Here is a 15304-nt window from a genome sequence, read left to right on the forward strand (position 1 = left end):
GCTAAATGTGAAACAAAAATACTGAGTGAGTGATCTTTGGTCAGCAGCACCATCTCAGCCTAAATCTAGCACACAAGGATATTGTTAAGATAAAAGAGAGTAAGACCTGTATGCTGCTGTAAGCTCCTAGGAGAATGTACACATTAAATATATGCTAAAAATTAACTTTAGAAAAAACCTATATTAACTCAATACTAAAGGTGGGAGTGGGAGTGGGGGCTGAGAGCTAGTGTCTTTTCCAAGGCTGCTGCTGCTATTGTTATTGTTGTTGTTGTTGTTTGTTGTTGTTGTTATATATACTGCCCTTCATCATAAGATCTCATGGCAGTTCACTAGTGAGTTTATAATTCTGGAATCCCCAATATGGTGACTATGGTGATGACCCTTTCATTTTTTAAAATCTGGGATTTATTCAGTTTTGCTTTTGGGTGGTACCCAGGGCTTTTTAGGAGAGGTGGATGACATTTGCTACTATTTTGTGGTGTGCCTGCAACAGTTCCTTAGATTTCTAGATTTGCCCATAGAAAAAAGTTTGGAGACTTTTCTTCTACTACTACATCAACTGACATTTCAACCCAGGACTTTCTTGCTTACACCCATGGCAACCACAGTATGCCAACTCACATTGCAATGTGCTGACCAGTCTGTAATTTAATGCATTATTATGACCAGAAGGGAGAAAGGAATATTTTATGTTCATACTGGTTGAAATAACAATACACTGAAATGGAGCAAGGTAAAGAAGAAAATAATTAGGAATACAATTGACAAATGGCATTTACAGTAGTTTATCAAGGTTTATATACTGCTTATAATGGTTTGCTGTGCAAATACTGAGTGATTCAATCCCTTGTCAGTATTATGATTTGCAAAGTTACAGCAGGCATAATACACTAGAAGTCTATATTTTTACAATCCTAAGGTCTTAAATTTTCAACTAAGGCATCACACAAATATCAGATGGTGAGTTCTAAACTTGTAAACCAACATGGAATGTTTTGGTTCCCAACTTAGAATGTTATTCCAAACTAGTCTCAGGGTTCATTTCTGCTCCTATATTGAGTCTAAAACATTAATTGACCCTTAACCTTACAAATGGAAACATCTGTCCTAAAAGGCAAAAGCAAGAGGGAGAAGAATCCCATCATAAGCTGTTGCCAAACATGTTACAACCTGACTAGAAGTATTGCAGCCCGATACTTCAAATCTGTGAAGCAATGTGCTGAACTCTGTGGTACCCAGCCTTGTGCATCCCTCCTCAGCTTGTTTTTTCTCCCAGTTTCTCTTCCCACTCATGTTTCTACATCCTTCCCCTTTCATTCTTTCTTTTCTAGGCTTCTGCCTCTCCTACTCCTCCTCTTTGCTTAAGGATTTTCTGCCTGCCCTGACCTTCTCTAGAATTAGAGCAGCTGAGCCAATGACAACCCAAGGCCTTTCTGGCTCCCCAACCTCTCCAATATGCAAGCTTCACTGTCACCCCTACCGCTTATGCCACTACCACAAAACCCCGAGAATAGTGTTTCTCAAACCATGGGCTATGGTCCACTACTATTTATTTTGTGCTTTTATCCTGTATTTTTATGTTGTGAACTGCCCTGAGATCTTTGGATGAAGGGCAGTACAGTGGAACCTCGGGATGCGAAAGGGATCCGTTCCGGAGCCCCGTTCGCATCCTGAACAGAACGTAAGATGCAACTGTGTGTCTGCATGTGCGCGGGTCGCGTTTCGCCGCTTCCGCGCATGCGCGTGATGTCATTTTGACCATCTGCGCATGCACGAGCGGCGAAACCCGGAAGTAACGTGCTCCGTTGCTTCCAGGTCGCCGCGGAGCACAACCTGAAAATACTTATCCTGAAGCATATTTATCCTGAGGTATGACTGTACTGTTTATATACAGTACAAATTAACAACAACTTTATTCTAGTAGTTACGTTAAAACATAGAGTTCAACTCTATCCATTCAAGTAAGTGTGGCATGCTGGGTTCAGATGCTACTTTGCTCTGTACTTTCTTCCACCACTAGGGGGAGTGTGTTCTTTTCCCTACATCTTTACATTTAGGTTGAACACATTGGTTCTTTTTACCATGATTTCTGAAATGCCACAACAACTTTCTGACAACTTACAGAGCATGAGAGTTGACACAGTCCTCACTCACAGTTTCCCAAAAACATTTCTCTAATCTGCATTGTTTCAAAGGCAAATATAATGAGGAGAAAGACTTGCATTGTTAACTGAGAGGAGAAATTACCATTCTATGGCTTGGTCAAGGTGCAGTTTTGACTGAGATGAGAATTTCCTTTTGTTCTTTTGTCCCTGTTCCTTTGAGACAGTGAAGAACATGGCTGATTGATGTTCTATGACCTTCACTGGTATGGTGCCAGAGAAGTTAAGTTTCAAACTTGTAGAGCTTTGAAAAACAAGCCAAATCACATGCAGTGTGTCAGACACCTTCAGCTTTAGTAGCCCTGCAGTATGCCATGAACAGGGGGGGAAATGCTTCTTTTTGCCTCACAGCAAAGGAATTTTGAACCGAAGTTCATTTCTTTATGTTACAGGCAAAAAGCCAGCAACATTTATAAATTATAAAAATTTACTTTTGCTGACTATGAGCCAACAGTCTTCTTTGAGAGGGCCTGCTTTTATCAAAGAGCTCAGAAGTCTAGAGAAACAGTTGAGCTGTTCATAAGAGACCTTTATTTTTTCCCCAAGGAGCTCCTCATGGAGACACAGTATACAGTGATATGCACCTGATGGAAGACTTAACTCTTTGCAAGACTATAGAGGCATCAAGGAAATCAGGGGCAACCAAAACTCAGGCCAGGGAGAGGATGTAAAATGATCCACAGCTTCAGAGATATTTTCTTGGCAAGAACAGCCCAGTGTAGGAAACCTAGCTTAGTTTATTAGAGTCTGGTGCTCATAACACTAAGTTTGCAGGTCTGATCCTCAAAAGGGACAGCTGCATATTCTTGCATTGCAGGGGACTAGATGATCCTCCAGGTCCCTTCCAACTCTACAATTCTATGGTATTAAGAAAAATAGGACCCTTTGTTATGGTACAAGAAGTGATAACAGAAATGGAAAACCTATTTTTATTTAGCTCTGTTATTTCTTTTCAAAGCTATTGAACCTGTATGGAGGGTAAATGTAACAAACTGCAGGACAGCTGCTAATTTCAAAATCTGTTATCTCAGACCTTTAAAGCTCTGCCCAGCCTACATAATGGTAAGACTGTTTTGTATAGCCCAGCATACCTCTTCTTTGTCTTTGTCTCCAACCCTTGTCCTCACTCGCTTGCTTGCTTTCCTTCTGCTGATCTCTCTCTCTTGCTTTCCTGTGCCTTTGTTTTCCATTTTGGCTTCTTTTGTTTCCTGCTCGGGACCCCACTGCCTATGCAAGCTTCTGTTGCTTTATTTCTCTGCCAATCAGTGACCAATTCTCCATTGGCATTCTTAGTCCACCCACTTCCAGAATACTCATCTGCACATCTAGATGCCCCATTTGCCCACCAGAGCTCTGAGGAAGCCACAGTGCCTCCCTCTCTTCACAAAGGGGGGGGGGGGATAAAAACACTTTCACATTTTGACTATAAAACACTAATGTCAGTATTAACAAGATGATTAAAGTGTTAAAAAATATATTCAAAAAGACAAAACAAGCCTTTTTAAAAGGCAAACAGATACAAACAGTTATTTATCTTTTATGCAATTGAAAATATATGGCAGCTGCCTGCATTTTCTTTTAGATTCAAGGAAAGTTTAAGTCAGATTTAAAAGATTTATCCTATGTAAATGGGTGGATATGATATACACCATGCCAGCACCAATGTTCCTAATAAAAGGGAAATTTCCAGGATAGAAGGAGGAACAGGGCAAAGCTACTCCCGCCCTAGTTCATTGATAGTATTTCTTGAACCATTAGTAACAGTAGTGAGACAAGAAGAAACTATAAGTTGAAGGTCCTGAATGGAAGCAAATGCTTACAAATATGGAGAAATAGCTGAATTTAAAGTGAATTTATCTAAGAAACAGCCTAAGTTTAATTGGGAGTGGTTGGGGGATTTTCAGGTATGGAAAAGGAATGAAAGGAATTCTGTCATGACTGGGCAGAGGTCCATTCAAACAAATAGTGAGGGAAATGCAGGATTGTATCTATGAGAATCATTTCATATTCACACCATCAGTAAGTGATTTAAAAATAGCACATGTGCACTATAAATAGCTGCTTCTAAAACGTATCAAGTCTCCTCTGTTCTGTATTTACTGACAAAACAAAAACCCTCCTCACACTGTTTTATTTCTCTCATCACTTGTTAGGAGCAATTACTGTAAAAAGGCAAAGCCAGGTTCTGTTCTTCCTTATAGAAATGGTAGGAGCATTACCAGGAGACAATACTTGTTTCCAGACTATATACAGTATTACAGCAGGTAAATAAGAAGTACAAAACAAGCATTTGTCTTTTTGGGGGAGGAAGGTAATGATATCTCAGAAATAATTATGGCGACACTAAGAAGGTGAACAAACAGGGAATGCAAAAATATTGAAACTGAGGAATAAAAGAGCAGCCAGCCTAGCGTCTTTCCCCTCACTCTCTTGTTTCATTTAAGACTGAGATAGATTCTCTCCAGTGAAAGCAAGCCTTTTAGATGTTAGCAATATATGAAAAGGGGAAGCAGGACATCCCGACCTCAGGGCCATAGATCCTGCCACACATTTGACTGAAGATGTCTGCAAAGAGGAAGCCTCCTTACATAGAGATGTGTGCACATAGGCTTCCATGTGGTCAGGAAACCAGATTGCGCAAGGTTTGGTATCATCTGCATGTGGATAGCACCCAGCTGTATTTCTCATTTTCATCAGATTCAGGCAGTACATTGGAAGAGCTTAATCAATGGCTGAGTCACTGGAGGGCAGCAAATAAAGTGTAGGTCAGATAAGATGGAGATGTTGTTGGCAGGTAGGTAATCTATCCAGTTCAGTTGTGTTCTGGATGGGTTTTTACTACCCAAATGGATAAGTCCTCGTATGATTATACCTTGATATCTTGTACCTTGAGCCACAGATAACACCTATCCAATATAACTGTATTCATTTTCCTTCACACAGGTACCACCCATCCTTTTGGATAAACAATTCTCAGAGTTTACACCAGACATCACACCCATTATCCTGGCTGCCCATACAAACAATTATGAGATCGTAAAACTTTTAGTACAGAAAGGTGTTTCTGTTCCCAGACCGCATGAAGTCCGCTGTAACTGTGTGGAGTGTGTCTCTAGCTCAGATGTGGACAGCCTTCGCCATTCCCGATCCAGGCTCAATATCTACAGAGCTCTTTCAAGTCCATCTTTGATTTCCCTGTCAAGCGAGGATCCTTTTCTTACAGCTTTCCAATTAAGTTGGGAACTTCAGGAACTGAGCAAAGTGGAGAATGAGTTTAAATCTGAATATGAAGAACTATCACAGCAATGCAAGCAATTTGCAAAAGACCTCTTGGATCAGACACGGAGTTCCAGGGAACTTGAAATTATTCTTAACTACAGAGATGATAACAGTCTAATAGAAGAGCAGAATGGTAATGAACTTGCAAGACTCAAACTGGCAATTAAGTACCGTCAAAAAGAGGTAAGTGTATAGAAGAATATTTTTCTGATTTAATTGAAATAATGTATGAGATAGATGATATACCCATCAAATGAGACAAATTGCTGTCAAGGTCTTTTGTTCTCCATATTGTCTCATTTTTTAAAAAAATAATGGGCACATTCGGTCATTAGGCTCTTGTGATACAAGAAACTGAAATACTTCAGCGTATAAGAAATCCAGAAGTACTGCTGCGCGTGTTCTCTCCTGAAAAAAAGATCATGTTAGTAGATCTGCCTGACGTTAAGCTCTGTGGAAAGACAGAAGTATTTTCTGGTTCATTTTACAGCCTAGAATTCCTCCACAAGCAGCAATGTGCATTACTGCAAATAGTTGCTTCCTGTAAATGAGAATCCAGCTTCAAGGAATGACCCAGCAAAGAACCTGTTAGAGGAGGAACTGGTGGTGACTGTGCAATTCTTTGGGTCTTCTCTGAACCTTTGTTAGGTTAACTGCTCCCTTTTGAGCTCATTAATGTTCTTCCAGCTCCCTCTGTCCTGTACTGGAACTCCCTGGCTCAGCCCTAGAGGTTCCTGGCTTAGCCTCCGCTTCATCTACCACTCTGACTCCAGCCGTCACATCAGATGCTGGTCATGAACAACTACTTAGAAGGGTTACGTTCCTCTTGGTTGAGCCACAATGTAAACACAGGGTTAGGGTATCCTGTTTGCCTCATAGCACATGGTTCTACTCAGATAATTTATTGTGTAACATGAGAATATTTTTTATATTATATTTTAAGATTTTCAGACATTGCAAATAGCTAACATAAATACAAATATTTTTAAAGCAGAGTTCATTTAAAGAAACAGTCCTAAGATGATATTTAGTTATGTGTGTGCATTGCTTATTTGGTTGTGCCACCTTAACATTTTATGCTTTATAACAAAAGTATAACCAAGTTAGAAAGCCATCATAACAACTGTGATATTGCAGAGGTTTCATTTGGTCTTTGATACTTCGTCAAAGCTGAGCAATTTCCTCAAGCTCCATTTTAACAGATGGCATCCTTTGCCTTTTAATTAGCTGTTACCTGAAATCAGACTGTAGGGAGGAGGAAACTAATTATGGCTAAGATTCCAAGAACCACATGACTACCAATTCTGCAGCCCCAAGTGGGCTTTTAGAATTGTACTTTTCTAATGCCGCTCCATCATCCCAAGCAATAAAATTCCTTTAAAACTGAGGCATATTCTCACAGCAGTCTGTGATTAACCCGTAGTGGGAAGAGACTGTTCAAAAGTATGTGTGGAGGGAGTGTAAAAAGCTCCAATGAGAAACACACAAGGCAGGAGGGGTGACTGTCTAAGTGAATCTCAGCCTGCATCTCTGTTTGGATTAACCTGCCTGTTTCTATCCAAACAGCTCATCTGTTGCAACAATTTGTAGATCAGTTATGAATATGTAGCCGTTTTCTGCTTGCACAGAATCCCATCACATGAGAATTCTAGAAGAACCCTAGATTATTTTTTGTGGAGTCCATTCCATCTGCCTTTAATGTAGCATATGAAAAAATTAATTTATAAAGCTTGATTTCTGCAATGAAACACTGCTATCCAACTCATTCAGCCATAATTATTTTTTTAAAAAAAATGATTTCCTCTCTTTTGTAAGGGCACTTCCAGAATATCTGTTTATTGAACATACATCCTGATTTTTTTGCAGGAATAGATTATATTGGCCATTTAATGAGTATTCATTCCAATTGGCTTGCGGGGAGGTTTGATGATGTGCGAGAAGTCTGAATTTGGGGGGAAGCAGACTTGTTGCATGCTACCTCCCAAACAGCTTGAGTTGCACAACCGGAATTTGCCAGTCTGAGTAACTCCAGACAGATGTCTTATACCAGGTTTATGCAGCAATAAGCATTATACACTTTCAATGTGGATTTATAATGTATTTATCTGATCCTCCTCCTGCTACATTAATGTTTTCCAATACTCCTGCATTATTAACTCTGCACTGGCATTCTCCAGCAATTCCAAGGCCATTTTTTGCACCCTCACCATCCACTCTATTGACCCTCCCCCTCTACAAAAGTAGAAGTTAGATGTGCTGTATGATACGATGCTGCCATATCACTGTGCTTTTTCCAAGCACCAGCAGTAGCACAGCTGTTCTTTTCTCTTAGTCTGCAGCAAGAAGACTGATCTCTTCTTCCCTCCCTGTGCCCTGTAGCTGGGCAAAGATCTGACATCTGGAAGGAAGGGAGCTGGGAAAGAAGGAGGAAAATACATAAATCGTCAGTTGCCTCTGTGTTGCAGTGGCACACAATCACCTCTCTAGTTTTTCTCTTGCTCTGCACACACACAGCCATCACATTGTTCTGCGTTTAAGCATACACCCATCTCTGAGCAAAACAGAACCTTAAGAGGCTGAGCCAGTCACAAAGCTTCCCTTTGACCCCCCCCCCCCCGACACAAGTGGAACCACCATAGCTGCCAGCAAGTAGCAAAAAAGAGCAGGTGGGCAGCAATTTTATCTCTCCCCCATCCCCCTTTTAAGTACAAGTTATTTGCAGAATGGCAGCATGCCAGCACCATACTTCCACTTTTACAGTTTTAATATTCAGGCTGTGATTACTGTGCTAAACCTTCACTCGGTTCCACAAAAACAGCATCAACAGGAAGCATGTGGGAGTAGCTATTTCACAAAGAAGCAACTTCAATTCGGCACATTGCCATAGTACCATAGCACATCAGTAGTTAAAAAAGAAAAAAAGGGAACATTGCTGGTATGAAAAGTTTAATGATATGTGCCAAAAGTTATGGATCACGCACAGATTGCTACTTATGCCATGTGACCATCTCATCAGTTTTAAAAGTACAAATCAACTTTAATGTGGGAGCACTTGTGACTAATGCAACACCATTAAGAGGACAAATCCTCAGTAACAATGACATCAGTAAAAACAGTGCATATCCTCAGGGGCTAAGGTCCCAATCCCAGGAGGCATAAGCCTTTCACCAAATTAGTCAACAGAATAGTCAGGGTTGGTGGTGCAGCACAGTCCAAACAAACCAAGGTCAAGCACAGGGAATCGGTCTAGGAAACAGTCCAAGATCAGTATCATAAGTTCATCAAGCCGTGGGAACTAGACTTAGAAACAAGGTTGTGTTGTTTCCAGCAAATGAAAGACTCGGGAAGGAGACATTATGTACTCTGGCCTCCTGGACCACAGCCTGACCACAGCTGATGTTAGTTGCATGTTCATGTGTATATCCCTTACTCATCAGTAGACCACTGATTTTGAGTCCACAGATGCATACTGTAATGTTTTCTTTAGCCTTGACCCAAATATTTTAGCACAAGTGTTCTTGAGAACTGATGGGTGGTGCTACCTCCTCCTCTGATAGCTCCAGGAGTTCTCCAGCAGGTCCCAACCTGGAGGACCCCTCAAGGGGATACTTGGCATTGGTTTCACAGGACCCTGCTAGCTCCTCAAAGTTCTTGACCTGTGGGGTATCTGGTTGATCCTTCAAGGACCTCATGTCTGGTACCAGGTCAGGGCTAGATAGAACAGTATGTGATGGAATCCCACCAGAAAATAGCTAATCTGGAAGTGCCCAGAGTCTATGAGTCTGTCCCAGGGTATGGTAGAACAGGGTTGACCTCCTTCGTGCCAATTATTTCACATTTTTGGCTTTTTGCTGTATGCCTTTCTATTTCCAGCCCCATTGTTTTTATGGGATACTAACAAGATGTAATAAGGGACGCGGGTGGCGCTGTGGGTAAAACCTCAGCGCCTAGGACTTGCCGATCCCATGGTTGGCGGTTTGAATCTCCGCGGCGGGGTGCGCTCCCGTTGCTTGGTCCCAGCGCCTGCCAACCTAGCAGTTCAAAAGCACCCCTGGGTGCAAGTAGATAAATAGGGACCGCTTACTAGCGGGAAGGTAAACAGTGTTTCCGTGTGTGCTGCGCTGGCTCGCCAGAGCAGCTTTGTCACACTGGCCACGTGACCCGGAAGTGTCTGCGGACAGTGCTGGCTCCCGGCCTCTAGAGTGAGATGAGTGCACAACCCTAGAGTCTGTCAAGACTGGCCTGTAGGGGCAGGGGTACCTTTACCTTTACCTTAACAAGATGTAATAACTTGACCTAGGATTGATTTGCTCTCCTTGTCTCCAACATGTTGTCTGCACAAAGAGAATTATGATTTTAACAACACCTACTGGAAGAAAAATCAATGTACCGGTAGATAAAAAGCAGCAGCAAATGAGTCAGAGCCAACAGTTTCACCATATGTGGCAATTAGGAAGGAGTTAAAAATTGGCAAGTTAGGGAAAAATTTGTAAGGATGGTTCATATTCCAATAAATATAGAAAAGTGTCCTCAATGAATTTTCAAAGTGACTGTCGACATGGAAACAGCATATTGCTAATAAAAATCCAGAAATTTTATATTGCATTTACAGCAAAGGATTGAGTTTTCATCCTAGAGTGCAACTGATGTGGATTATCCAGCAACCCCATAAATACAAAGGTCTCCCATTTAAGGAGCAGAATCAAGATGCAAATTGAGGAAAAGCTGTCATTGAGGGCAACAGTTAAGAAACAGTTCCTGGGGAGAAGACTGAGCTGAACTCCTCATTTCTAGTGGTTGCCAAGTTTGTAACAACTTGTTTGGAAGGCATTTAAATCCAGTTCTTACGTGGTAGTGGGCTGGAATTTTATTTCATTTATTAAATTTGTATACTGCCCTTCATCCATGGATCTCAGGGCAGATCACAACATAAAAATATGAGATTAAAAACAAAACAAAATACATAACAAAAACAAAGACAATCCATTAATCCCCTCCCCCCACTTGCATAGAGATGGGAAATTGTGGAAGAGGGATCTGCAGAACTTGGATTCCAAAATGGACTCACCCGTTCTGACTAAAGTGTATCCAGATTGGATCACAAGTCCACTTTAGAAGAGTGGTGGAACATCAAGCCCTGTTGATCCCAGGGCAATGTTCTGTTCAATTGAAAGAGCACAGTGGCAATAAGATTGACTGTGCTAGCTACTCCAGGCCCTGAGCAACTGGGAGACTTCTTATGGGAGCCCTGATAAGAAGGATCAGTTGCAGTATGCATACATGTTCACCTATATGGACTTAACCGCCCAGGGGTCCTTTACCTTACCTTTTACTTTCTATTGTGCACAAATTACTTTTTGTTGTATCATTTCATAGCTATACAAGTTACAAATTTCAGCACAGACACCAAAAAAAGACGAACTTCTTCATGAATAATTGCTTCAAGCATTCGTTCTTTTATCCATTACAACCATCTTATTATACTTAAACTATGCAAAACAGTTCATACTGTACTTTCGTATTTGAATACATAAGCAAATAAACTCAATGTAATATATCAATGTTGCTTTTGTTGTTTTGTTTTCCACCTTTTTCCAGGATTGTGGTCAACTTTTTCATTATAAGTTTATTTGATTGCTGAACTTTTTGTTATTTCATGCAATTTTATAGTTTATGGCTTAGAGAGAGAAAATAGTGAGAGATATAAAATGCATAAAATAAGCACAAATGCTGCCTGCCTACCCCTCTCTATTTTAAACTTTTATTTTTCCTTTTTAGAAGGCTGGCTGCATTGTGGTCTTGGAAATGCCTTGCCCATGCCAAGCTGCTTCTCAATTATTGAGGGAGCTCTATGCAGCTTGCAGACTTTACCCCAAGGAACTGGGAAAACACATAGCCAAAGGTGCATAAGAAATATCCACTTGCCATCCACATCTTTCTAGAGCAGGCATGCATCTGTGCAACTTGAGCAGAGTCTAAATGGCCTTCCCACTGCTAACAGTGGTGAATTTAATGCTGACTTGCTGGAAATGTGGATCAATGTTCTTTTTATTCAACAAAAGCCTAAAGAGAAAATAATTCTGTGTAGGAGATATAATATTTAATTACCAGAGAAATGGATTCAGCAAAGCAGGAGATACTTGTAAATAGCTAACCTCAAGGACTGCATTAGCACATTCTTTATCATTTGCCAGAAGCCTATGCATGGCTGAGTTACTCAGAATTTGACACTAAGCCAAGCTAAAAATGCGATTAGAGGTGGAAGTTATTTGACAAAATATTAATACAGTGGTACCTCGGGTTAAGAACTTAATTTGTTCTGGAGGTCCGTTATTAACCTGAAACGGTTCTTAATCTGAGGTACCACTTTAGCTAATGGGGCCTCCTGCTGCCACTGCTCTGCCGCTGTGAGATTTCTGTTCTCATCCTGAAGCAAAGTTCTTAACCCGAGGTACTATTTCAGGGATACTGGAGTCTGTAACCTGTAGCGTATGTAACCTGAAGCGTCTGTAACCCAAGGTACCACTGTAACTAGGTGCTGCCGCTCTGCTTGCCACCATCACCTACTCCTTTACCCTTCCCCACCCCTTCCTCCACCCTCCAGTCAGTGGCGGAGCTTCATGCTCTGGCACCGGGGGGCAGAAAACAGGTGGGGGCGGGGGGGGCGGCGCCTGTCCTGGGGATGTGGCGCCCAGTGCAGGCAGGGGGCAGCCTCAATAGCATCCCACTGGGATCACACTGCCAGGGGCGGTGTGCTCCCCCCGCACTCCTCTTCATCCAGTGCCTCCAGCCACCCCCTATCCCCCCAGAGTTTGCTCCAAGCCCTTCCTTTTCCCTCTTGAGTCCCACCTCTCCACGTTTAATGGAGGGGGTAGGGCTTCACAGTACCTCCCCTCCATTAAACAGCTCACCTGGGACAGCCGGCCATACCTAATGCCGCAGTTGGTGTGGCCCCCTACTGAACGCGAGTACTGCGGAACATGATGACAAGTTGGAGTTTTTAAAAAATATTACATAAGGGTCATGTGTTAATTTGTTCAAACCAGGGTCCTAGTTTTGCTCGAACATCAGAAGTAGAATCTTTAAGTATGTATTACATTATATAAAAGCAGAAAACACTGAGGCAAGTTAACTGGTCAGCCTCATTCCCACCTCCTTTGGCCTGATTCAGTACCTAAATTAATTTCAGCAAGAGATGGTTTAAGAATGAATTGTGATTCTTAAACCAGGCCTTTCAGATAGACGTCCCCAGCTTATTTTTGAATTTGTTGTTTATATTTATAAACTACAGTTCTGGACCATGTACAAAAGCACGCCGTGCGCGCGCGCACACACACACACACACACTACTCATTTGCATTAATGACACAGATAGTGCAGATCTAATTAGGACAGAGTTGGATGTGGGCATGACTCATGAGGCAAAGCAGAACTAGCAATGTGACTGGAAATTACGGTAAATGAGACCCCAAGTAAAGACATTCCCTGATTGGAAACTAGAGCTATTAATCACAGACCTACACTCACATCCTCTGCTTTTCCCCTCCTGACTGCCTGATGGTTTCCATTTATGGAGACTTTTGGGGAGATTACAAAAACGTATCATACTAGAAAACAAGCAATTCTGAAGCCTTGGCCTGTTTCTTGGATTTCCTTGGATCACAGCCACCCTGCATTCTGAGGTATTCGGAATATCTCCAGGGCAAGTATTTTCATCTAAGCCACATTATCTGAGGCGAATGCATAGTCTTAAACATCTGCCCGTTCTGTACAGAACTCCAGTTTGCTTGCCCCTACCCAGTCATTTCTGACCACAAACTCTATTTTTATACAGCTCTAATCTCATCAGTCTCCCTGGAATACCATGGAAATGAGAGCTAGAATTATCAGTATCTTGGTCACATCAAACTCAAAATCAGAGTACAATATTCCCCAGCATCTTCATATACTATTTATTTAATCTAAAGGCCTTCTGTTTTACTTTTCTGCCTCAATGTCAGGTACTCCGGATCATTTACAACAGGATAACACCACAATTAACAATATTCAGTAAAAGAACTGAAACATTCAAAAATACAAGAAAAAAAAATTAGTCATAGATATGCATGAGATCCTAATAAATAAAGTAATGTTTGACGCTTTGGGAATTCGATCTAATATGGAGCTTAAAGATTAATCTTCTCTGCTTTATAAGACACTATTGAACCTACAAATGGGCAATGGGCAGAATCTTAAAAGAGTTGTGGAAAGGAGATTTAGGCCAACAAATTGATGAACACAAGTGGGATTCTATATGATCTAAACCAACACTGCATACCATTTTGGCTAAACTGTAGGAAGTCATTATAAGTTGCCCCTGGATGCCCTTATGCTTTTTAAGAAGTTAACTACAGTGGTGCCTCGCAAGACGAAATTAATCCGTTCCGCGAGTCTCTTCGTCTAGTGGTTTCTTTGTCTTGCGAAGCAACCCTATTAGCGGCTTAGCAGATTAGCGCTATTAGCGGTTTAGCGGCTATTAAAGGCTTAGCGGATTAGCGGCTAAAAGGCTATTAGCGGCTTAGCGGCTTAGAAAAAAGGGGGGGGAAGCGAAAACAAATCGGAACACTCGCAAGACGTTTTCGTCTTGCACAGCAAGCCCATAGGGAAAATCGTCTTGCGAAGCAGCTCAAAAACGGAAAACCCTTTCGTCTAGCGGGTTTTCCGTCTTGCGAGGCATTCGTCTTGCGGGGCACCACTGTACCACATTTTTCCTTGTATAAGACCAGGTTGTTTCCCTAAAAAATAATGTCAAAAATTAGGGGGCATCTTATACACGGATAATGTCTCCCCCCCATTTTCTTAAATCTGGGTCCTTCAAAATAGGGGATGTTTTATACGTGGGGGTGTCTTATAGACAGAAAAATACGGTACTCTCTCACCTTTATGCTGGAGAGGATATAAGCTTAAAGGCACATTTCTCTACATGTGGGGGAAGTGTCTCTTAAAGATTTCTGCACCCATTTCCCCCCCACAATCATCCACCATTATAGGGCAACATCTTGTACGCGATCCCATGTTAGCCCTGCTGTCAATGGGAAATGATATCAACCCAAATGTTAAACATAAAGAGGCAAATATTTGCTTCCAATTGTAATAAACACCCCCTCCCACCACAGAAACGTGGACCCGATATGTGTGTAATATAGCACATATGGAACACTTAACTCACCTTTGGAGAGTGATAAGAGGTTGATTTTCAATGTATTATTGTTTATTAACAGTACAGTTGTTCCGCCAGGCCTTTGGTCAGGGCCCAGCCTGACTCCCTCCTCTGGCAACCTGCACAGAATTTTGCTTAATTGGTTGCCTTCAATTTGATTTAATTAATTTTTATAATGAAATATTTTTAGATTGTGTAACTATTTTACTGTTTGATTATTTGATTGTTGTTAGCCGCCCTGAGCCCGGCTTCGGCTGGGGAGGGCGGGATATAAATAAAATTTATTATTATTATTATTATTATTATTATTATTATTATTATTATTATTATTACAGTAACCTCCCTTTGGTCTCAGTCGCAGCAGCCAGTAGATAAATTATCTTAATGCTTTAGATTGAAGTATACTCTAATTTACACGATTTTACAAGTTTAGATGTCACGTGGATGACTATATACAAGACTTAATATCTGTACATGTATCTGTGCTGAAAGACAATGGTTTGTGTTTGGTAATTTGTTTTTAAATGTTTCAGTATAAAGTTTGTAAGTAAAAAACAAACAAACCATGTCCGTAAATAAAAAGGAGGACATCAAGAAGAGAGGGAATTAGATCTCCTTGCTTTATGGCATTCCGAGCCTAAGTACAGCAAGAGAGGAGGTG

At 41.2% G+C, this 15304-nt stretch overlaps 1 protein-coding gene across 2 annotated transcripts in view; it reads left to right on the forward strand.

Annotated features, from left to right (window-relative positions):
• TRPC4 (transient receptor potential cation channel subfamily C member 4) overlaps nucleotides 1-15304 on the forward strand; it is a 61114-nt gene that overhangs the window by 26614 nt on the left and 19196 nt on the right. For both annotated transcript variants that reach the window (XM_081176263.1, XM_081176264.1), the window contains exon 3: nucleotides 5109-5627. In XM_081176263.1, coding sequence (XP_081032389.1) covers nucleotides 5109-5627 — 519 coding nt within the window. The remainder of the gene's footprint in view (nucleotides 1-5108; nucleotides 5628-15304) is intronic.

Source organism: Podarcis bocagei, assembly GCF_964188305.1.
Source record: "Podarcis bocagei genome assembly, chromosome: 17".
NCBI classification, from domain to species: Eukaryota; Metazoa; Chordata; class Lepidosauria; order Squamata; family Lacertidae; genus Podarcis; species Podarcis bocagei.